The 25,281-nt window shown below is 50.9% G+C and overlaps 1 protein-coding gene across 1 annotated transcript in view; it reads right to left on the bottom strand.

The window, feature by feature from the left end:
- The window catches only part of LOC147736705 (GTPase IMAP family member 7-like), a 159,559-nt gene that overhangs the window by 16,122 nt on the left and 118,156 nt on the right, over positions 1-25,281 (bottom strand). Inside the window, exon 5 of the mRNA XM_086952677.1 lies at positions 17,760-17,798. Within this exon, the coding sequence (XP_086808803.1) occupies positions 17,760-17,798 (39 nt within the window). The remainder of the gene's footprint in view (positions 1-17,759; positions 17,799-25,281) is intronic.

The raw sequence follows: 25,281 nt of genomic DNA, 5'->3' as shown, positions 1-25,281 counted from the left end.
CTGTGACAAAAGAAAATCCAGATTTTGTAGATTTAGAACAGATGAGCTGCCGTTCACATGTGAGAGCCAGCGCAATATTTTATTATATGCGAGAAAAATATTAACACCATTTAAATTTTGTTGACTTCACCCCTTCCCATATATAAAAGCATTGATGCATTCCAAGAGATTCTGGGACAAACCCTTTTAGAGGTCCGATCTCAGGAGGGGACAGATTTCGCACCTGACCACCCTGGGGCCCACCCCTTTTGGGAATACAGCCGAGCACTGGCGGGAGACCCTCAGGTCGAGGATCTCGAATCTAGAATTGTACGCGCTGCGCTAGCACCACTTCACAGAGAGACATCACACTGGAGATTTCAAGAGAATGTATTCTTTATCTCTTCGAATAAAAATGGATCTTTATGATCCGCAGATTCTTAAGTACAGGTGAGCCGGGGCTCAAAGAGTCTTGGTAGGGATAGGGTAGCGGGACAGTCTCAAAATTCAAGGTAACCGGCGCACAGCTCTCAATCCTCGAGCTGGGGGTTACGGAGTGATCTTGGGTCCAGACGGACCAGAGTAGTCTCTCGAGCCGCGATCGAATCAGCAGGGCTCGGTGGTCTTCTCGGTTGCAAGGGAGCCGCGAACGAATCAGCAGGGCTCAAGAGTTCTTAGGCCAGCGATGGAGCCGCGACAGCATCAGAAGGGCTCGGTGGTCTTCTCGGGTGCATGGGAGCCGCGAACGAATCAGCAGGGCTCAAGAGTTCTTAGGTCAGCGATGGAGCCGCGACAGCGTCAGCAGGGCTCGGTGGTCTCCTCGGTTGCAAGGGTGCCGCGAACGAATCAGCAGGGCTCAAGAGTTCTTAAGGATAGTAGGAAAGCCGCGACCAGGTCAGCAGGGCTCTCGTAGTCCAGGATACAACTGCTGGATCGTTCCAGAGCCATGCCTGATATAGGACTCCCTTTCTTTGATGTCCGGAGTATTCGCAGGCAGAGGTCTTAGCACCTGGGACCTGGTTGTTGGGAGTTTCGCCTCGGCGGCTCCTTTCATCCTTTCAAGTTGGGTCTGGAGGGATCCCAGACACTCAGCAGGCCTGGAGCCAGCCCTCGGGGAGGCCGGATGGGTGATCGAAACTCATCTCTCGAGGGGAGGTGGAAGGTCTGACTAAGCTACTCCTCCCTCTCTCGCTCACAGGGAGTGCTCTCCCCCCTGGCTGGGGATGGCGCCATCGGCCGAGGTCGGCTGGGGGCCGGGGCGGCCATCTTAGTTGCAAGGATGTGGGCCTCGGCCTCCGATGTCAGGAAAATGGGGGACGAGGCCAGGAAGCCCAGGTCGGGGATGGGTATCATGGCGGGAAGGGTCGGGTGGTTCAGGGTCTGGGGAAGTTGTCTGGTTCAGGGGTGACCACGCCACGAGGCCGGGTCCAACACGCGTCCCCCCCAGCTGAAGGTCGGGGAGAACTACCCATCCTCTTGGGGATTCTCCTCGCTGAGGCGGAAGAACCTGGAGAGGCCGTCAGCGTTGGCGTGGTCGTTACCAGGGCGGTGTTCTACGGTGAAGTCCATTCCCTGGAGGGAGATCGACCATCGCAGCAGTTTGGGGTTTTCCCCTCTCATCTGCATGAGCCACCGTAAGGGTCGATGATCTGTCTGCACTCGGAAGTGGGTTCCGAATAGGTAGGGTCGGAGTTTCTTGAGAGCCCAGACTACTGCGAACGCTTCTCGTTCGATGGTGCTCCATCTCTGTTCCCGGGGCAGTAGTCTTCTGCTGATGAATGCTACGGGCTGATCTATGCCTTCCTCATTGAGCTGGGATAGTACGGCCCGAGGCCATGTTTGGAGGCATCGGTCTGAACCACAAACTCCTTGGAGTGGTCCGGGGCTCGGAGTATGGGGGCAGTACACATTGCGGTCTTCAAGGCGTTGAACGCCTTCTGGCAGGAGGGGGTCCAGTGCACTTGCCTGGGCTGCCTTTTGGATGTCAATTCTGTGAGAGGACCCACTATGATGCCATAGTTCTTTATGAACCTCCGGTAGTAGCCGGTGAGGCCCAGGAAGGCTCGGACTTCGGTTTGGGTGGTGGGGGGCTCCCAGGCCAAGATGGCGTCGATCTTCGGTTGGAGCGGGGCGACCTGCCCGCTTCCGACCTGGTGGCCTAGGTAGGTCACTGACCCCTGCCCAATCTGGCACTTGCTGGCTTTCACCGTCAAGCCCGCCTTGCGCAGGGCTAGCAACACCCTCCAGAGGTGTCGGAGGTGATCACTCCATTGAGAACTGAATACCGCAATATCGTCCAGATATGCGGCGCTGAATTCTTCCAGCCCAGCCAGGACTCGGTTCACCAGTCTCTGGAAGGTGGCCGGGGCGTTTTTCATCCCGAACGGCATCACTCGGAAGCGAGAGTGCCCATCTGGGGTGGAGAAGGCGGACCGCTCCTCGGCTCCCTCCGTGAGCGCAATTTGCCAGTAGCCGCAGGTCAGGTCAAAGGTACTCAGGTAGCGAGCGGACCCCAGGCGGTCAATGAGCTCGTCTGCGCGGGGAATGGGGTGAGCGTTGGCTTGGGTGACTGTGTTGAGCCCCCGGTAGTCCACGCAGAACCGAAGTTCGGGGACAGCTCCAGGGGCCGCGGCTTTTGGGACTAGCACCACGGGACTGGCCCAGGGGCTGTCGGAGGGCTCGACCACTCCTAGGGCAAGCATCTTTGAGACTTCGGCCTGGATGCAGGTCCGGACTCGATCAGGCACTCGGTAGGTTCGGTGCTGCACCGGCGGGCTGTCTCTGGTGTCCAAGTCGTGGACACACCAGTCGGTGATTCTGGGGACTAGGGAGAACAAATCTGGGAACTGCCCCAAGAGCTGGAGGCAGTCCTCACGCTGCTGAGGGGTAAGGGAGGTAGAGAGGTTCACTCCATCTACGGAGCCATCTTTTTCCTTGGTACACAGGAGGTCAGGAGGAGGCTCCGTTTCCTCTTCCGCTCCGTCGTCGGTGGCCAAGAGCAAGCTCAATTCCGTCTGCACGAAGTGGGGCTTGAGGCGATTCACGTGGAGGACCCGAAGGGGGTTCCGAGGCGACTGGACGTCCACCAAGTAGGTCACTTGGCTCTTCCTCTCCACCACCTTAAAGGGGCCTGTCCATTTGTCTTGGAGGGCGCAGGGTTTCACCGGGGACATCACCCAGACCTGCTGGCCCGGTTGAAACTCGACCAGAGTGGCATTCTGGTCGTACCAGCGCTTCATTTCCTCCTGACTTGCTTCGAGGTTGGCTTCCGCCAGCGCTCGGAATTTCCGTGTTTGGTTTTGGAGGGTGAGAATGTAGCGGAACACATCGGGGGGAGGTTCCCGGGGGGCTGCTTCCCATCCCTCCATGACCAGGCTAAGGGGCCCCCGAACGGGATGCCCGTACAGCGGCTCAAATGGGCTAAACCCCAGGGACTTCTGGGGGACCTCATGGTACGCGAACAGGAGACAGGGAAGGAGGACATCCCATTTGCGCCGGAGGGGTTCTTCTAGGCCCATGATCATCCCCTTCAAGGTCCGGTTAAACCGTTCCACTAGGCCATTGCCCTGGGAATGATACGGGGTGGTGAATTTGTAGGACACTCCACATTGTTGCCACAGGGACATCATGTATTTTGAGATGAAGTTTGTGCTGCGATCACTCACGACCTCGCGGGGGAAGCCTACTGGGGAGAAAATCCCCATCAGCGCCCGGCCCACCACGGGGGCCGTCACGGTGCGGAGGGGAATGGCTTCGGGGTACCTGGCGGCGTGGTCCACCAGGACCAGGATAAATTGGTGACCTTGGGAGGTCCTGGGGTCCAGAGGTCCCACTATGTCGATCCCGACCCGTTCAAAAGGGGTGCTGACGACCGGGAAGGGTTGGAGGGGAGCCTTGCGCGCGCCTCCACTCTTTCCGCTAGCCTGGCACGTGGGGCAGGACTTACAGTGGGTTTCGACATTCGTTCTCATTTTGGGCCAATAAAAGTGAGTGACTAGGCGATCATAGGTCTTATCTTGGCCTAAGTGTCCTGCCTGGGGTACATCATGGGCCAGACCCAGGAGGAGGTCTCGGAAGCGTAGGGGGACCACGAGTACCCGCCCCGATCCTAACTCCGCAGACTTCTGTTCATTATACAGGAGGCCATTCTTCCAGTACAGCGAATGAGTCCCAGTCTGGTCGCCCGCAGCTTGGGCCGCGGCTTGTCGTCGGAGTCCGACCAGGGACGGGCAAGTGGCTTGTTACCGGCAGAACTCCTCTCGGGAGGGGCCGCCTTCGTGACGCCACTGCGCCAACTCGGGCAGATCATCTATCTCAGGGAGATGGGCGGCCTCGGGTTGCAAGGCCTCGTTGTTCGGGACGGGCTCTCCCCCTGGGGAGAGGCCAGGGGGTTCAGCTCGATCTTCCCTATCTTCTTCTACAGGGGGGTGGTTGGGAGGCTCGGCGTCGACGCCCCGATGGGGGGTAGTCGGGCGTACATGGAGCGGGTGGTGGCGCATACCCACTCGGGTAGGCCCATCATGCCCAGGTGTGTCTTACATTCGACTTGTCTCAATGGTGAACTTTCCAGGTCGTTGCCCAGGAGACAGTCTACTGGTTGGGAGGCCCTGACAGCGACTCGTAACTCTCCTGTCACTCCCCCCCATTCAAACGGTACTAGGGCCATCTTGCAAAGGCTCTCAGTGTTGTCAGCGGACAACACGAGGCACAGGACATTCGGAATTATCTGGTCCTCCCTGACTAGGTGACTGAGGATACCTGTGATACTTGCCCCGGTGTCCCGAAGGGCCTCCACCCGGTGGCCGTTCACCGTCACTAGTTGTCGGTACTTCTTGGTATTATCGGGTAAGGGGGCCCCATGGATCATCTCTCGGTTTCCTAGGGAGACTAGGGCCATGGCGGCGGGTTCCCACTCCTCTGTGTCCTCCATCTCCTCCCCTAGAGCTACATTTGCTACCTGTCTGGCTGGGGGAGCTGTTGCAGAGGGTCGCGGGGCCATGGGACACAGGGGGTCACTGGCGTAATGCCCGGTTTGTTGGCATCGGTAACAGGAAATCGTGACCCGTTGCCCACGGTTGCCCAGGGGAGCGGAAGTGGTGGTTGCGGGAGCTGGTATGGTCTGGGTTTGGCCTCTGGGGGGGCTACGCTGGGGTCCTGACGGGGAATCCCTCTGTCTACCTTGGTTCCCCCCACCCCTCTGGCGGGGAGATCCCTGACTGGTTTTGGGGGATTCTACTACGGGACCCCGGGGGACCCGGGTATTCACCCAGCGATCAGCCTCCACTGCCAGCTTCCTAGGGTTGGCCAGCTTGCTGTCGAGCAGATGCTGGCGGAGTTCCACAAAACAGTTCACGGACAGATGTTCCCAGAGCATGAGGTAAGTTAGCTCCTCCATGGTGGTCACTTTGCTGCCCTTGACCCACCCGTCGAATGCTCTGCTAAAAAAGTTGACGTACTCCACCCAGGTAGTACCAGGAATCTTCTTGCAGTCCCGGAACCGCTGGCGGTACATTTCTGGAGTAAGGCCATATCTCGTCAGGAGGGCCTCCTTCATATGGCTGTAGGAAGTCTGCATCGATGATGGTAGGTCGAGCAGGGTGTCTCTCCCCTCGCTCAGGAACCGGCCCCACAACCCAGCTCCCCAATCTTTCTGCGGGACTCGGTGGGAAGTCATGGCGACTTCGAGGCTTTAAACCTTTGCTGGATATCATCGTTTTTATAGTATTCCCTCACCACATCCTTGGGGATGTGGACTTTTGGTTCTATCGGGGGGGCCGTTTCCCGGCCCCATAAGGTGCGATTCTCTTCGCTCCAGGCCTTGAGCTCGATCTCCTTCAGGCTGCGCTCGTGCTCCAGCTGGAGTCTCTTGTCTTCATGTTCTCGTTGGAGCTTCTTTTCCCCCAATTCTCCTTGGACTCGTAGTTGTTCCACCACTAGTCTCTTTTCTGCTAGCTTCAGTTCACACTCCATTTTGAGTTTGGCCAACTCAAGTTCATGATTGCGGGTCCTTTCTCGTCCGCTAGTTCTCCAGGGGAGAGGCCCCCGTCCGGGATGCTGCTCCGTACCGGAGTGCTGCTGCCTCCTCTTGGGCTGGGTTTGGGGTCGATTGGTTGTTCTGTTCTTCCTCCTGACGGGGGAAGGTTGTCGTCGGACTCAACCCAAGTTTGTAGAGCTTTTTGCATATCTTCTTTCGTATTCAGGCCTGTGGTAGCGATTCCTCGTTCCTTGCAAAATTCCTTCAATTCTCTGTGCGTGTAATCTTCCAATCGTTCCGGAAGGAACGCTGTGCTTGCATCACTCTCAGTGGCACCCTTGGTATTCTTCTCTGCCATCTCTGTTCGGTAGTGCGTCAGCCGCTTATTGCACGATATCTAGATTTACGGACTCGGATCCCTTCGCCTGCCACCAATGTTAGAGGTCCGATCTCAGGAGGGGACAGATTTCGCACCTGACCCCCTGGGACCGACCCCTTTTGGGAATACAGCCGAGCACTGGCGGGAGACCCTCAGGTCGAGGATCTCAAATCTAGAATCGTACGCGCTGCGCTAGCACCACTTCACAGAGAGACACCACACTGGAGATTTCAAGAGAACGTATTCTTTATCTCTTCGAATAAAAATGGATCTTTATGATCCGCAGATTCTTAAGTACAGGTGAGCCGGGGCTCAAAGAGTCTTGGTAGGGATAGGGTAGCGGGACAGTCTCAAAATTCAAGGTAACCGGCGCACAGCTCTCAATCCTCGAGCTGGGGGTTACGGAGTGATCTTGGGTCCAGCCGGACCAGAGTAGTCTCTCGAGCCGCGATCGAATCAGCAGGGCTCGGTGGTCTTCTCGGGTGCAAGGGAGCCGCGAACGAATCAGCAGGGCTCAAGAGTTCCTAGGTCAGCGATGGAGCCGCGACAGCATCAGCAGGGTTCGGTGGTCTCCTCGGTTGCAAGGGAGCCACGAACGAATCAGCAGAGCTCAAGATTTCTTAAGGATAGTAGGAAAGCCGCGGCCAGGTCAGCAGGGCTCATGCAGTCCAGGATACAACTGCCGGATCGTTCCAGAGCCATGCCTGATATAGGACTCCCTTCCTTTGATGTCCGGAGTATTCGCAGGCGGAGGTCTTAGCACCTGGGAGCTAGTTGTTGGGAGTTTCGCCTCGGCGGCTCCTTTCATACTTTCAAGTTGGGTCTGGAGGGATCCCAGACACTCAGCAGGCCTGGAGCCAGCCCTCGGGGAGTCCGGATGGGTGATCGAAACTCATCTCTTGAGGGGAGGTGGAAGGTGTGACTAAGCTACTCCTCCCTCTCTTGCTCACAGGGAGCGCTCTACCCCCTGGCTGGGGATGGCGCCATCGGCCGAGGTCGGCTGGGGCGGCCATCTTAGGTGCAAGGACGTGGGCCTCAGCCTCCGATGTCAGGAAAATGGGGGACGAGGCCAGGAAGCCCAGGTCGGGGATGGGTATCATGGCGGGAATGGTCAGGTGGTTCAGGGTCTGGGGAAGCTGTCTGGTTCAGGGGTGACCACGCCAAGAGGCCGGGTCCAACAAACCCACTGACTTCATTGACCACATAGATTGTGGTGAAACCATTGGGTGGGTGGGGGTGATCAAAAGCAGAAAGCACCAGTGTCCTTTTGCGGTTCCCACGTGGAGTGAGTGAGATCCCCACTTCTGGAACTCGAGGGAGGCGGCAGCCACGGATGCCACACTCCCTGGGAGGGAGCAGATGGGACATTGTGATCAAATTTGCTTTTCACAACTTGTGGGCAGATATCGCAGTAGAAAGAGAAAGTCAAGCAGTGAAAAATGGCACCTCTAGGCTGCTTATCCCTGGCAAACGGGGTGAGAAGAACCTCTTGGCCAAACGCTGTTCCTCTTCAGTATGAAGCTTCAGGACAGGAGTGTAGTGGTTGCAGATGTATGCAGGAGCTGTGCTAACAAGCATTTGCAATGCAATCGGTCTCGCCTTTGGGACCTTTTATGTATTTAGCTATGCAGCACATTAGACTGGGTGCTGAACATCTACTGTTCTTTAAAATGGAGAGAAAGTCAGCACCATACTGTGTGACATGCCAGGTATGGGAACACATGGAAAGAAATATTGCCTTTCAGCGGGAAATGGTATAGTCCAAAGCTCTGTTTTTAATATAAAATCAGGGCTTTCGGTGGCCATGTCACTGAAAATACAAGATTTGAAAAAAAAATTTAGGCTAGGGGTTTACTGCTCCGGTGTCCCGGTGGGAGAAACACCGAGCAGCTGAAGCACGAGGCATGAAACATGGAAATTATCCGAGAGCAAAGCTGTCAAGATTTTAGATTGCTATTTGTTCATTTTCATAATTTCTGTGTAATTATGAGTGACATTAGAACCACTATGAGTGACACTTTTCACGCCAGCAAAATCTACCAATAAAAGAATAGGAAAACATAAATATCACTATATTATAATACTAATATAAACTACTGCAAATTCATGAGGTGGCTGAGTCATAAATACAACGAACAGAATATGAGCATGATCTTCAATGCTATGTCATGTGAAGTGATGCTCACCCTCTTTCATATCTGCCAAAGTTTCAGATTGCTATGTGTGATATTTTCAACAAGGGGTGGTGAGGGACAGAGTCTCTGAATTAAACAGAATACTCTCACCCAGTCAAGAGATCAGGGCTAGATCCAACACCGTTTTTTAGCTCACTGCACCATCCCAGTTTCAGAACCTGGCTGTATGCAAATTAGTCTGTTCCTGTCCCAGTGCATGATGGGAACAGGGCAAACCAAACTACAAAAGCCAATTCTTACACTGGGAAGGAAACAAGCTACCGGGGACCGGTTTCTGGCATTACAGCCTCTTCGGCCCGGCTTGCTTGAATCCTGATGGTGCAATGAGCAAGGGACTCACATCTGAGTATACCCTTCCACGCTTAGGTGATGGATCAAGCCCTGATCTTTGGACTGGGTAAGAGTGGTCTGTTTAACTCAGACACTCTGTTCATCACCACCCCCTTTTCTGAATCGTTTTTGGCCACTATAGGTGTGGCAGGGTATACTCAGACATGAGTCCCTTTCCCACTGCACCATCAGGATTCAAGCAAGCCGGGCCGAAGACGGCTGAAATGCCAGAAACCGGTCCCCGGTAGCTTGTCTCCTTTCTGGTGAAGAATTGGCTTGGTAGTTTAGTCTGCCCTGTTCCCATGATGCACTGGGCCAGGGACAGACTGATTTGCATATAGCCAGGTTCTGAGCTGGGATGGGGCAGTGAGATAAATAACGGTGATGGATCAAGCCCTGATCTTTGGACTGGGTAAGAGTGGTCTGCTTAATTCAGACACTCTGTTCATCACCACCCCCTTTTGTAAATCATGTGTGATATTTTCAGCATTGTACAAGAGAAGCAATAAAATAGCAATGCTGATCATATAATAAACTTGTGGATTTTGGTTGGCATAATGTATTGACTAATAAGAATAAAAAGGCAGAAGCAATGCCAATTAGACAAAAAGAAAAGAAAAGGAGCATGGTAAACAAGGAGAATAAAACAAATCACTTTTATCAGGTGGTGTTTGTTGTCCAAGACGAGGCAATGCGAAAAATTAATGTGATGGGAAAAGGTTTTTCACTTGGAGTGGGGTGAACTAGGTCGGTAAAGCTGTCACTGCAGGGGCACCTTATTCATAAGCGAATGCGAAAGCGAAAGTAAGACTTGTGAAGTAACTACTACTATTAGCCTTAGATGTCACCACTAGGAAAAAACAAAGCTGACAGCTAGAAACCAGGTCACATGGCTCTGCTAAGAATTAAGAATAAAAGGAGCAAGAACTTGCGTTTATGCTGCAGAACCACCTAACAGGGTGTGAGAGGCCCTAACACAGAGCCCAGCTGCCTCGGGGCTTATAGCGTACATTAAATAGAGTCAGCTGACTCGCAGACTCCGGCTGACGCAATTATCAGTGTCATGACAGCATGGTGCTGGGCAAGCCTCAGGAGAGGCTGGGAGATACACACAGCGATCACAGCAGGCTGTATTATTTCAAAATGTAACACCAGTGAAGTGAGCAGTCCAGGGGTCTGGCGCACCACAGCTACACAATTCACTTACTTGAACGAGTCAATAAACTAAGAGAACTGCATGTACTCTGTAGCAAAGCCAAACCTTTTAAGTCATTTTTAAAACATACTTACTGCATATTTACTATGCAGTAGGTTTTAGAACGAGCTGCGCATGGTTTACCCTGTACATCTTCTTGCCAGTGCTGTAACCTGGGAAATGTCTGGGAGCCCCAAGAGATTGTCACATATAGGAGACTGGCTTGGCCCAGAGAGGTAGGGGACACGTTTGTACTCAGCAAAGAATGTTTCAGTACTTAAATCTCAGATTTTATTTTTATCCCGGATGTTTAATTTCCAGTGTAAAAAACACTTAAGCCGCTCTTTTTAACGAATGGATAAACCTTTACTCTTGAAGCAATATCGTGATCGGAACAAGAGGACAATACTCCCTGGGGCGCACAATTGAAAATGTCTGAAATCAATTCTTAAGTGTGTTGGATTGCTGAATTTTACTTAACCCACATGTATGGTGTGAGAAGTTGGCCTGGTATGTGATGCTCACTAGTTCTAGTGATCACTTTGTACCATACAAGCAACCCTTATGATGATTGGTTGTAAGTCAACCTTATAGACCAGTTATCCTAGGGGTAGCATGGACAGAGCAGTCTTAGGCTAAACTCTGAAAGGCATGTGAAGCCAGCTGTATTACCATATACACTCTCCTTGAATACCAAATGAAAGGACACCACACAGATATATATTGAAAATATATATATATTTATTTACTACAAATATCCCCTATACTCTTTATGAGCACAGAAGCAAATGCGTTAAAACAAAACAGTGTTGAAAATATACAAAAGTTGCACAATATGGATAGGCCCTGATGGCCACTCAACCCAAATACTAAAATAGTGGTATAAGAACCACTATACGAACAGTGGTAAGGCCTAGGGCCTTCAGAATCGCTGGGACTACACTGGACTAACAGCAGTTAGGATGGGAGTAGCCCGCGGGATTCGGGTGCAGCGCTCAAAGCACACGCATGCACCAATGCAAAGTCAATGGTGCGTAAAAATTACAAAGTTACTGTAAAGGGAACCTTCCGGATGGACCAAAACCTAACAACTTAAAACCTAGACACTAGAGATGTTTCTCTCAACAAGAGCACCAGAGTGCCAGCGTTACCTCACCCACAGGAAGCGGGTGCATAGGGTTCAAAGTGCGTCGGTTTCGTCGTGTAGTTCAATGGAGCCTGAGGATGAAGATGCTACAGGCGGTTGATCTAGAAGAGTTCCGGTGGATCCAAGGGTAGATCTGAAGACCTGAAAGCAGAGGGGACAATGTTCAAAGTCACTAGCCAGTGACTACCGTGGAACCAGGAGGGAACCAGGCGATGTCTGGTGCCAACAGGTGAAGAAAGGAAGCTTGTCTCTGCAGCCACGTGGACACGAGGAGGTCAGTGACGTCCAGGAGTCGATCACGAGCTGTCCCACGCAGGCTCTCACTGATGGCGGTGTCGGCAACTTGATTGAATTAAACAGGCCTTGGCAAAAGCAAGTCACGCAGAAGTTGAAGAAAGCTTGTTACTCGGACCAGCAAGGTCAGAGGGGCTGCTCCTTTTTACAGAAGCGAGGGTCAGTCTGGAGCAACCAGACCAGCAGTGTTGATTGTAGATTTCATCGCCAAGATGGCCATTAGCCAACGGGCCAGTAACCGGGATGACGCGTCAAGTGGCAAAATGCAAAAGGGCCCCACGCAGATCGTGGAGATGCTGGGGGGCTGATCTTCGGTGCAGATGCTGCTCGGTAGTGGGGCTAATCAAACCCCAAAGCACAGCATTGAGGATGCCTCGGGTGCTGCGCAGTCAGCTTCTCGGGGGTCTTTCAAGATGGCCGGTCCCACGTCTCTCGATGCCTCCACGGGTCTCTTCTTTTCATGGACTGTGGTGCGGGCTTGGAGATGTCTGGGAATCCAGGTGTTGTTGGGCTCTGGGCTCGGGCTCCAGTGGGAGGTGGCGGCAAAGCAGACGTCGAGTTGCTGGATGGTGCCTGTGTTCACAGGGTGAAAATTGCAAAAAACACAGTTGATGGACAGAATGTAGAACAATGTCATACATTCACCCCAGTACAAGTATCTGGGCCTAAATCCATCGTTTTATTGCACTCCACACCACCCTGGGTTAGACACTGGCTATATGCAAATCAGCTCTGACCCTGTGCCTCATGGAAACAGTCCAGTCCGAACTACCAAGCCATGTCTTTCCCAGACCGGAATCAAGCATCCAAGGACCGGTTTCTGGCTATCAGCCTTCATCAGCCTGGATAGCTTGACTCCAGTGGTGTGGAGAGCCTGGGACTCACGTCCGAGTATACCCAGCACACTCGGGGTGAAAATTGCAAAAAACACAGTTGATGGACAGAATGTAGAACATTGTCATACATTCACCCCAGTACAAGGATCTGGGCCTAAATCCATCGTTTTTTTGCACTCCACACCACCCTGGGTTAGACACTGGCTATATGCAAATCAGCTCTGACCCTGTGCCTCATGGGAACAGTCCAGTCCGAACTACCAAGCCATGTCTTTCCCAGACCGGAATCAAGCATCCAAGGACCGGTTTCTGGCTATCAGCCTTCATCAGCCTGGATAGCTTGACTCCAGTGGTGTGGAGAGCCTGGGACTCACGTCTGAGTATACCCAGCACACTCTGGGTGAAAATTGCAAAAAATACAGTTGATGGACAGAATGTAGAACAATGTCATACATTCACCCCAGTACAAGGATCTGGGCCTAAATCCATCGTTTTTTTGCACTCCACACCACCCTGGGTTAGACACTGGCTATATGCAAATCAGCTCTGACCCTGTGCCTCATGGGAACAGTCCAGTCCTTTGTATCGCTTTGTTCGCCCTAAGTTGGCAGGGTATGCTCAGACGTGAGTCCCTTGCTCACTTGGCCACTGGATTCAAGATAGCCTGGCTGATGAGGATTATGAATCCGAAACCGGTCCCAGGATGCTTGTTTCTGGTCCAGGGAAAACATGGCTTGGCAGTTCGGGCTGGACTGTTCCCATGAGGCACAGGGTCAGACTGATTTGCATATGGCCATGTCTGAACTGGGGTGGCTGAGTGAGCTAAAGAATGGTGATGGATTAAACCCAGATCAGTTGACTGGGGGTGAGTGTTTGATTTACTCAAACGCTCCGTCCATCATCCCCTTTTGTATCGCCTTGTTCGCCCTAAGTTGGCAGGGTATGCTCAGACGTGAGTCCCTTGCTCACTTGGCCACTGGATTCAAGATAGCCTGGCTGATGAGGATTATGAATCCGAAACCGGTCCCAGGATGCTTGTTTCTGGTCCAGGGAAGACATGGCTTGGCAGGTCGGGCTGGACTGTTCCCATGAGGCACAGGGTCAGACTGATTTGCATATGGCCATGTCTGAACTGGGGTGGCTGAGTGAGCTAAAGAATGGTGATGGATTAAACCCAGATCAGTTGACTGGGGGTGAGTGTTTGATTTGCTCAAACGCTCCGTCCATCATCCCCTTTTGTATCGCTTTGTTCGCCCTAAGTTGGCAGGGTATGCTCAGACGTGAGTCCCTTGCTCACTTGGCCACTGGATTCAAGATAGCCTGGCTGATGAGGATTATGAATCCGAAACCGGTCCCAGGATGCTTGTTTCTGGTCCAGGGAAGACATGGCTTGGCAGTTCGGGCTGGACTGTTCCCATGAGGCACAGGGTCAGACTGATTTGCATATGGCCATGTCTGAACTGGGGTGGCTGAGTGAGCTAAAGAATGGTGATGGATTAAACCCAGATCAGTTGACTGGGGGTGAGTGTTTGATTTGCTCAAACGCTCCGTCCATCATCCCCTTTTGTATCGCTGTGTTCACAGGGTGGTCACTCCTTGGCCACAAAGGAGATGCTCTTCAGTCTTCTGTGCAGCAGAATGTCGAAGTCCAGTTTTCTTCTTAGTTTCAAGTCGAGTTCAGGATGATCTGAAGTCTTAGGACACAGCTCCTACTCTTATTCCAAATCTAGGGGCCGGATTACCTGCTAGGCCCCTCCTCTAGGTGGGACCAGGAAGGGGGTGGTTACACCGCCTTTCCTTTGTCCAGTTTCGCACCAGGACTGGGGCTGGAGAGCCCCAGCACCGGTTTGAACTGGCATATGCACAGGGACACCTTGTGTGCCCCAGGCATGTCTCATCCTATTCAGCCCTTCCTAACCCACTACACAAAATCCTGTCTGGGGTGGTGCAAGCACCTCCCCTGACAGGAAACCCTTTGTCCAAGCCTCCCAAGCTGGAAGGACTCCCAGCAGCAGGAGGTCTGACTTGTGTCTGTGGTGGCAGCATCCATTTTGTGATGCTGAGGCTCATGTTTAACTTTACCCGGGTTTCAGGTTAGGTACATGTCGTGCCCCTCTAGAAGGGTGGAATGCTACCCCTGTCGCCAGAATTGGCGAGGGGGTAGTATTACAATTCGTATGACACCTTACTGGACATGTTTTGATAAAGCCAAACCAAAGATAGCATTTAACTGCGAGGTTCATAATGCACTTAAGAGTATATGGTATGGCAATATCATGAAACAGCTAAAGGACGTTGTTCCGAAAGCTGCAGACAGGCTCAGCTCATGCTAGAGCACAATCTCACATATTTCCAAGCACTCTGCCTCCAGGATTGATGAGGCCTACCATAGGAGTGACTGATAGGAACATATGTGCCCATTTTAAGTTAGATATAGACATACTATACCTAAGTAAGAGGTGATTACACCAACTTACCCCAGCTGAGTGATCAGCCAGTTGTGTCAAATATGGAGGCCAGGCCAGGGGTGGCATAATACATACTGCAGCCCCTGGTAGGCCTTGGAAACACCTATGCCCTGGGTACCTAGGGTACACTGTTACAGGGACCAATAAGGTTAACCAGTTCCAATGGGTAATGCACCTAGAGTGCATTGGCATTAATTTAGAGAGAGAACAGCAGGCTGTGGGTCCGATTAGCAGGCCCACAGCCACATTAAGTCAGAAACCAGTGAAGCAAAAAGCAAAAATGTATGGTGACCATAGGATAGCAGACCCTACTCTCCTACACATGGAAATAGAGAATTTTCATATTCTGCAGCGTACAGTTTGACTGTATTGAAAATAAATTGCTGCAAAGTCATTTTGTTTGGAGCTCTGCTGCTCTCTTGTGGGCTCTGTCGGCACTGACAATGGCGTGGCGAATAAGGGAAAGTCGGAGAGCATACATTTTCTTTCATCTAATTGCTGAACTGCGGATATTGTCTCATCTTCAGGGTAGGTTATATAGTGTTGTGACCCTAAAGCACTGCGTAAAACAGATTAGAGTAATACCAACAAGCATTGGCAATGCAATAGGACTTGCATTTACGCAAGACCTATTGCATTGCAAATAGCAATGCGTGCGGGCGATGAGGCACGAGGGGGGCGGCGGCGAGAAGGCATCGGACTGCGGGAGGGGGGCAAGGGAGAAAGTAGTCTGTGCTGTGAAGGGGCCAGTAGCCATGGAAGTTCACAAATGACTGACATGGCTGTTATGGGGAGGGACTAACAAGCTTAAAACCAATTGGAAGGCAGCATTTAGAACCTAAGCCAATGAAGAAGATGGTCCGGAGAGTGAGCGGAGCTTCCACAAAGCTTCAACACTATAGTGTATACTGAATACCTCGCAAAGCGATGGCCGCGCATTCGCGCTGCAACGCTAGGCGAGACCAAAAAGTAAAGCTTGGCGACTGTGCATATTGAAAATGTGTGCATGGTGAGCAATAAAACAGGCGCCATGGTCATAAAAAGAGTAATAATGAAAGCGAGCATCATGCATACTTAACTTATGCGCGTGGCGTCCAGTGAAGCCAGAGCCATGGTTATTATCAGGACTGAGAAGACCTTGGGTAAAGTTCCATCCTTAGCTCCTACCTACAAAATTAAAAGGGGTTACTCTGTATTTCATTCCCCCATTAGTTGGAGTCAAAGGGTTGCCAAAACTCTACACCGTCCAGTATTGGAAGAACACAACCAATAGGGAGAGCGCGTATTGGAAGATTAACGTTCTAGTGTTTCAATGCCTTCCTACGCGCTCAGCCATTTCATGCGCGAGCACTTAGAATGTTCCGCACTTCAACTGTAGAATTACCAGAGGCGGGCGTCTGTCTTCAGTCGTGATATCTCTATGAAGGCTTGGAGAGTTCTGCAGTTTTAAGACTGAATTCCGTCTCGCATCTCAGTTATTTCTTCTGCGAGTTGGATGTTCAGTTATTTCGGAAACTTCGGTCAGGTACGTACCCTTTTGACCTTATCATTTCCGGGAGCTCCGTTTTCTTGAAGATCAGGGCTGGAGTAAGCATGGGCGAATTTTCCGAATCTCGCGTTCGCGAATTTTGCGGATTTGCGAACTTGCAATCCGCAAAATCAGCGAATTATCGCAAATTTGCGGGTTTTTTTTTGTGTTCGCGCGGGTTTCTGCCAGTTCGCGAGGGTTTTGTACAATTTCGCAAACGCGAACTTACCTGTCGGGTCGCAAGTTTTGCGAACTTGTTGTTTCTACGTGTCCAGCCTGTTTGGGACACTCTTCTTCATCACTGCCACTCTCTGTCACCACTGCCACTCTCTGACTACTCATGCCACCCTCTGGCCCACCCATGCCACCCTCTGTTTCATCACAGCACCCTCTGGTTGTCCAGTGTACATTATTGTGGCAAAGCAAAGCACACCTTCCCTGCCTCAAGTGACCTGAATTAATTTGGGGCTGATTAATGTGTCACAGAATATTTTTTTAGCTGGCACCTGCTTCCTTAGTGCTTCCTGATTAGTGATCTTTTGCACTTGCTAAGTGCTTTCATTGTTGCAAAATTAGTTACAACACCTGCCCTGTCCCAACTGACAATAATGAATTAGGGGTTGATTAATGTATTTGAACTTCCAGCCTGGCTCCTGCTTGTCTGCCTTAGCTGTAATTCAGGACCTTTGTGTAACTATTCTGAGGGTCAGAGCAGGGTCACATAATAGTTGCAAGTAGGCAACTGAACTCTGGACGGGCCTCTCAGGAAGCACTACAGGAAATGGCTACTAATGATGAGCTTGAACTTTTGAACCTGGTAAGTAGTTTCAGTTTTGCTAAGATCGTATTTCTGCAATTTAGCGCTTATTCGTGGGGTGCGAAGTTGAACTGGGAAGCCGCGAACTCAAGCGAACAGTGCGAGCAAGCCATAAAATCCGCTGCTCGCAGATTTGCGGATTTTGCGGGGAATTCGCGAATCTCGCGAATTGCGAATTTACCGAAAATCCGCAAAATCCGCGAGCGTAACGGATTTTCCGCCCATGCTTAGGCTGGAGCCGGGTAAGCGTTTGTCTTTTTGTTTTGTTCGCATTCATTGCGATTGAGCCCAATTGCCTGCATTATTGAAACTCCACAATACAAAGTCTGCAGTTATCTAGGGGTTTGTGTAGGCGCTTAAAAGGGGCAGCGTCTTTCTGAAAAGACTTTCCAAGACATTTGAGTTCAGGAGCTATCCTATTTGGTGCCAGTTTTACATTTTATGTTTTTTTTTCGTCATCACTTCAGACTCCACTTTGCATGTGCCACTAATCAGCTCTTTGCACTCACTAACTCCTAACTGCGCAGAGCTGCTGAGACTGTACTTTTCTAAACTTCTGTCAGTTCTTGGTCAACAAGTAGATAGAAATATATATATATATATATATATTTACTTACCACCGTTCACCTTGAAGCCTACTGTTTCAGTTGGAGAATCTGCAAAAGAAAGAAAGCATACAACTATCAATATTGCTGGTCATTTCAATACTCTGCTGATACAAGATTTATTCAGAAAAGCACACAAATACAGCACAGAAAGAGGCAAGAAACCACAAACATGCAGGTAAAGCTTAGGCTTAAGGGAACACTTAGAAAAGTCTGGAAATTTGAACTGTTGTAATCATTTGCTTATAGTTTCAGGTGAGCCCACTCATTCCAGGAGAATAGCAGTGAAGTTGCTGGTGTGGCAGTCTCTCTTGTTTGTTTTTTCGACTCCCCTTTCCCCCTCATCTCTGAGTCCTGAGTCCTCTGGGTTAGAGGTGTAGGGGAGCTGGGAAATTATCTACGTAGAGCATCTTCAGTCATTCGCTTCCATGGAATCAGGAATTCCAGGTACTGCTTCTTGACAGTTATAAAGAAGATGAAGAGTCAGGTAAGGTCTCTTCAATTTTGTTTTTTTTAAGAGTATCTTCAGTATGGACCAACAGGGAAGCAGGCTCACACAAACTGCCGCTACCACGTCGAATAAAACATTCCAATCCTACATTCTACATTCTGGTATCAAGATCCCAAAAATGGTGATAAAAATAATGAAGCCAGACACCATGCTAGGTGCCGTGGTGACACTATCAGTATAAAAAAACAAGTAGTCCCTAAACACAACATATAAACAGTTGCAGCGTAACAAAACTGTTGTTGGTCGGTGCTGCTTCTGATAAAACGGAAGTGATGTATTGGGAGCACCAATGTAGGAAGGTGGATATCTGACTATGGTTACCCCCAAACTTTTTGCCTGGTGTTTAGCTGGTTTTTGACTTAGTTGGCCTGGGATCCTGCTATTCAGGGCCCCAGGCTGATTGCTCTCTCCTTAAAATGGACTCCATGTACCTTAGGTGCATAACACAATTGGAATTGGTTCACCTTATAGGCCCCTGTAACAGTGTACCATAGGTACCCAGGGCATAGGTGTAGCCAAGGCCTGCCAGGGGCTGCAGCATGTATTGTGCCACCCCTGGCCTGGCCTCCATATTTGACACAACTGGCTGATCACTCAGCTGGGGTAAGTTGGTGTAATCACCTCTTACTTAGGTACAGTATGTCTGTGCCTAACCCTAAACTGGACACATATGTTCCTATCAGCCACTCCTATGGAAGGCCTCATCAATCCTGGAGGCAGAGTGCTTGGAAATATGTGAGATGGTGCTCTAGCATGAGCTGAGCCTGTCTGCAGCTGTCGGGAACCACTCCCTAAGCTGTTCCGGGATATTGCCATACCATATACTCTTAAGTGCATTATAATCCTCGCGGTTAAATGCTATCTTTGGTTTGGCTTTATCAAAACATGTCGAGTAAGGTGTCATACGAATTGGAATACTATCCCCTCGCCAGTTCTGGCGACGGGGATAGCATTCCACCCTTCTAGAGGGACACGACATGTGTGTAGCCTTAACCCCGGTTAAAGTTAAACAGAGCCTCAGCTTCACAAAATGGACGCTGCCACCACAGACACAAGTCTGGCCTCCTGCTGCTGACCGAAACTCGGCAGATGGTGGCCTGGACAAAGGGTTTCCTGCCTTGGGAGGTGCGAGCACCACCCCAGACAGGATTTTGTGTATTAGGTAGGACAGGGCTGAAAAGAATCAGACATGCCCGGGGCACACAAGGTGTCCCCGTGCATAGGCCAGTCCAAACCGGTTCTGGGGCCTTCCAGCCCCAGTCCTGGCGCGGAGCTGGACAAAGGAAAGGGGGTGTAACCGCCCCCCTTCCTGGTTCCTCCCAGAGGAGGGACCTAGTAGGTGATCCACCCCCAGTTTGGGAATAAGAGGGGGAGCAGTGCCATTGCACGGCAGATCATCCCGAAATCAACTTAAAACTAAGAAGAAGACTGGACTTCGACATTCTGCTGCACAGAAGACTGAAGAAGAATCTCCCTTGTGGCCAAGGAGTGACCACCCTGTGAACACAGGTACCAACCAGCGACTCGACGTCTGCTTTGCCGCCGCCTCCCGCCGGAGACCGAGCCCAGAGCCCGACAAGAACCAGACTCCCAGACCTCTCAGAGCCCGATCCACAGTCCCTGCGAAGAAGGGACCCGTGGAGGCACCGAGCGACGTGGGACCGGACCTCTTGAAAGACACCCGACAAGCTGACTGCGCAGCTTCTGAGGCATCCTCGACGTTGTGCTTTGGGGATTGAGAACCCCCACCACCGAGCAGCCCTTGCACCGAAGATCAGCCCCCCAGCATCTCCACGATCTGCGTGGGGCCCTTTTGCACTGTGCCACTCGACGCGCCATCCCGGCCACTAGCCACGCGGCCAGCGGCCATCTTGGCGACGAACCCGAAGATTTAAACAGCAGGTCTGGTTGCTCCAGACCTACCCAAGCTCCTGTAAAAAGGAGCACCCGCTCTGACCTTGCTGGTCCGAGTGAACAGCATCTTTCAACTTCTGCGTGGCTTGCATTTGCCAAGGCCTGTTTGCTCCGATCAGGTCGCCGACACCGCCAACAGCGAGAAGCCTACGTGGGACAGCTCGTGACCGACTCCTGGACGTCCTCGACCCCGGGTATCCACGTGGCTGCAGAAAGAAGCTACCCGACAACGCCTGTTTGCACCCGACATCACCTGGTTCCACTCTGGTTCCACGGCAGTCACTGGCTAGTGACTTTGAACACTGTCCCCTCTGCTTTCAGGTCTTCAACTCTTCAGATCCACCCTTGGATCCACCGGAACTCTTCTCATCGAGCCGCCTGCAGCATCTTTAGCTCCAAGCACCATCGACCAGCGTGACGAAACCCGACACATCTTCGACCCTGTGCACCCGCTTCCTGTGGGTGAGGTAACTCAGCTCCGCCGGTGCTCCTGCACTGGTACACATCCCAAGGGCCTGTGTTTTAAGTTTCAGCTCCGTAGGTCACTCGGAAGGTTCCTAACTTTCTAACTTTGTGCTTTTTACGCACCATAGACTTTGTATTGAGAAGTGCGTGCACTTTGAACACTGCACCCGAGTCCCGTGGGCCTTTCCCGACTTAGTTAACTCCAGTCTCGAATAGCTCCAGCGATTCCCAAGGCCCTAGGCCTCTTCACTTTCCTTTAGGTATCTCTTATACCACTTATTTAGTATATGGTTTAGGTGGCCCCTAGGGCTCATCCATATTGTGCAACTTTTGTGTATTTTAAACTGTCTTGTGATTTTACGCTTGTGCTTCTGTGCTCATAAAGAGTCCAGGGGATTTTATAGTTAATAAATCAATATATATTTTCAATATATATCTGTGTGGTGTCCCTTTCATTTGGTATTCAAGGGGGTTGTGTATGGTATAACAGCTGGCTTCACATGCCTTTCAGAGTTTAGCCTAAGACTGCTTTGTCCACGTTACCACTAGGATAACTGGTCTACAAGGTTGAATTACAACCATCATCATAAGGGTTGCTTGGCATGGTACAAAGTGATCACTAGAATTAGTGAGCATTATATACCAGGCCAACTTCTCACATTGGTGAGCAGCGGATTGGGATCTGAGCTTGCTGTTGTTTTACCATTACAATCTTTGAGATTATCATTTGAAAGATCATACAGGTACCTGCTAGGTACATATAAAACAAGACTAGTATACTTAAGTTCTACTGAACTTAGTTGTTGTAGAGCAAAGGGAGTAGCACACCCTAGCTACAACTACTAGATAGGTTTAGTAGGTAAACACCAGTGTAGGTAGATTGCAACACATCCACCCACACTAGAGCAATGTCTGGAACAGAGGGGTCCAGTGGACTTACTCCTGTTGAGAGTGACCCTCAAAGGGCACCATCCCAGTTTGCTATTTTTCCCTTTAAGGAATTAAGACAGCTTTGTGTCTTAAGGGGTCTGAAGACAGGGCCTTCCCCTACTACAGACCACCTAAGAGAGCTCTTGGATCAGTCTGAGGCTCTAAAGACCTCTAAAGCAAACCCCACAGGGGATGCTGAAGGAGGCCATCCTTCAGAGGATGACACTGTAGACACCCCTGCCCCTATCATCCTAGTAGATGAGGAAGCCTCCACCACTGGAGCTCCTCAGGTAGATGAAGAGGAAGAAGAAGAAGAGGAGGAGGAGGTGGAAAGCAGTGAGTCAGATGATGACAGAGATAGTCAGGTGCTGGTCAGTAGACTGAACCAGGCTAACTTAAGTCAACTTGGGAATGAATCAGGTAACAACCCATTCAGACCCCCAGGTGGACTTAACCAGGGCCATAGGAGGAGAAGGCATCACTCAGGTGAATCCAATACCTCCCATGTCTCTAGAGGCTCTCATGGTCACTCCAGAAAGGAGATGACTAGCCCTCAGAGAAGGGAACATGAGGCCAAAATGAGAGAGGCTGAGCTTAGGATCCAGAGGCAAGAGTTAGAGGTTGCCCTGGCTAAGGAGAAACTTGCTAGAGCAAGACAGCCTAGAGAGAGTGGATTAGGATCCACTGGTGGCAGCACTATCCAGAAGGATAAAGACAGGTCCTTTGATACAAGAAACCTGAGTAAGATTGTGCCCCCCTACAAAGCTGGGGATGACATCCACAAATGGATGACTGCACTTGAGAGAGCCTGCATGGTACAGCAGATCCCTCAGGAGCAGTGGGCAGCAATCCTGTGGCTCTCCTTTGAAGGTAGAGGCAGAGACAGACTCCTCACAGTTAGTGATGAGGATTCTAGAAACTACATGGTCCTGAAGAGTGCTCTGATTGATGGGTTAGGCTTAACCACTGAACAGTACAGGTTAATGTTCAGAGATACCCAGAAGACACAGACTCAGGACTGGTCTGAATTTGTTGAATGTGCCACTAAGGCTCTGGAGGGCTGGTTGCTGGGAAGTAAGGTTACTGACTATACAGGATTGTATAATTTAATTATGAGAGAGCAAATCTTAAGTAATTGTCAAAATCAGCTTCTACATCAGCACCTGGTTGACTCTGATCTGACCTCCCCACAAGAATTGGGTAGGAGGGCAGACAAATGGGTCAGAACCAGGATCAGGCCTAAGAACCAGGGTGGTGACCAAAAGAAAGAGACTACCAAGCCTCAAGAGAAGGGTGGGGATAAAAGTAAGGAAAAGACTTCCCCAGGGCCCCAAAACTCCAAGAATGGGGGTGGGTCCCAAGACACTTCTACATCCCAGAAAAAGCCTTATTGTCATACCTGTAAACAGGTGGGGCATTACAAAACAGATAGCTGTTGTCCCAAGAATGGCAATAAGGAGAATATACCTCCAGGTAAGGCTCCAACACCTCCTGTCACTGTTAGCAGTGGTCCCCCAGGTGGTGGGAGCACCCCCAAGAATTTGGGTGGGTTTACTTTTGGAGGACAGGTGGACTCTGGCCTATCCAGGTCCCCTAACTCAGATACTCTTGTCTATGAGACTGGCATGGGGTTTGCCAATTTCACAGCTTGCCCAAACACTTTGAGCAAGTATAGACAGGAGCCCCTCATCAATGGCTTGAAAGTTGAGGCCTTCAGAGACACAGGGGCTAGCGTCACCATGGTGGCTGAATGTCTAGTCCCCTCAAGGCAACTTTTACCTGATGCCAAATATCAGGTGACAAACATTGATGGTATAGAATCCAATCATCCCATGGCAGTAGTCAATCTTAGCTGGGGAGGTGTCACTGGCCCAAAGAGAGTGGCAGTGTCAGCAAACTTGCCTGTAGATTGCCTACTGGGTAATGATTTGGAAATCTCAGCCTGGGCTGAGGTTGAACAGCAAACCCATTCTAGAATGGTAAATCTCCATGGAAAGGTTAGTGGGGCTGTAATGGCTACAGCCCCAATTCAAGATGTCCTTCCTGAAAAGGTTGGGAGGGCTGAGCAAACCTCAGCCCCATCTTTAGATAACTTCCCTCCTGGAAAGAGTAGCAGGGCTGTACTAGTAACAGCCCATACCCAAACTGAGTCTCCTCCTGAAAAGGTTGGTGGGGCTGTGATGGCCACAGCCCAAACTCAAACCAATACCTGGGTAGTGAAGCCTGAAATGATGGATCACTCCACCCAAACAGAGAGCATTGAGGAGGAAGAGAAATCTCCCTCCCACCAGACTTTAGGAAAGGATCAGCCTCCTCAGGGAACTGATCTTACCCCTGATGAAGGAACTGTCCCAGAGGTTGTTAGGCCTGGCCTGACAGAGCCTCTGATGGCAGTGGACCCTTCTCAGGAGGGACCCAGTCTGGAGCAGGTAACCTGCCCCTCTCTACCTTGCCTTACTCAGCCCAGGGCTGCAGAGGACAAGAAGGACAGTGAGACCCAAAGGGCCCCCTGTCAAATAAAGCACCCCCATCAACAGATTAGGGGCACCGAAACTAGTAGCCCTAGTGAGGTGAAAACTTTAAAAACTCCTGAGGGATCCCCCTTAAAAGTAGTTAGGGACCTCCCCCAGATGGATATTGTTGGGCACAGCCAAACCTGGGACCAAAAGGCCCCAAACCTGACCTGTCCCTCCAGTAAGCCAAACAGAGGGACCCAGCCTCCAGCTTTAGGTAGCCAGAGGTTGACCCTGAGAGCACAGTGCAACTCAGTCAGAGAAAGAAAGGCACACATGGTGGAGAGTGATTGGAGGAAGCTGAGCCCTACAGAGGAAACTCACTTCAGTACTCCATCCCAACACCAGCCTTTGACTTTGCAAAGACACACCACAGGTAGAGATTCCCTATGGTGGAGACCCTCAGATACCCTTAGGGTGAGGGATTGCTTAGTGGACCATGAGACAGGGGGTTACCAAGCCAGAGCTGGTACTTCCTTATATGGCCACTTAGGCAATATAGGCTTACCTGGTCAAGGATAGCCTTATCTCCTTTCGTTTGGGGGGGGGTTATGTAGGAAGGTGGATATCTGACTATGGTTACCCCCAAACTTTTTGCCTGGTGTTTAGCTGGTTTTTGACTTAGTTGGCCTGGGATCCTGCTATTCAGGGCCCCAGGCTGATTGCTCTCTCCTTAAAATGGACTCCATGTACCTTAGGTGCATAACACAATTGGAATTGGTTCACCTTATAGGCCCCTGTAACAGTGTACCATAGGTACCCAGGGCATAGGTGTAGCCAAGGCCTGCCAGGGGCTGCAGCATGTATTGTGCCACCCCTGGCCTGGCCTCCATATTTGACACAACTGGCTGATCACTCAGCTGGGGTAAGTTGGTGTAATCACCTCTTACTTAGGTACAGTATGTCTGTGCCTAACCCTAAACTGGACACATATGTTCCTATCAGCCACTCCTATGGAAGGCCTCATCAATCCTGGAGGCAGAGTGCTTGGAAATATGTGAGATGGTGCTCTAGCATGAGCTGAGCCTGTCTGCAGCTGTCGGGAACCACTCCCTAAGCTGTTCCGGGATATTGCCATACCATATACTCTTAAGTGCATTATAATCCTCGCGGTTAAATGCTATCTTTGGTTTGGCTTTATCAAAACATGTCGAGTAAGGTGTCATACGAATTGGAATACTATCCCCTCGCCAGTTCTGGC

This window comes from Lissotriton vulgaris, chromosome 1_2, assembly GCF_964263255.1.
Source record: "Lissotriton vulgaris chromosome 1_2, aLisVul1.2, whole genome shotgun sequence".
In the NCBI taxonomy this organism is placed as follows: Eukaryota; Metazoa; Chordata; class Amphibia; order Caudata; family Salamandridae; genus Lissotriton; species Lissotriton vulgaris.
The sequence above is the reverse complement of the archived record's forward strand: the minus strand, read 5'-3'. Positions and strand labels throughout refer to the sequence as shown.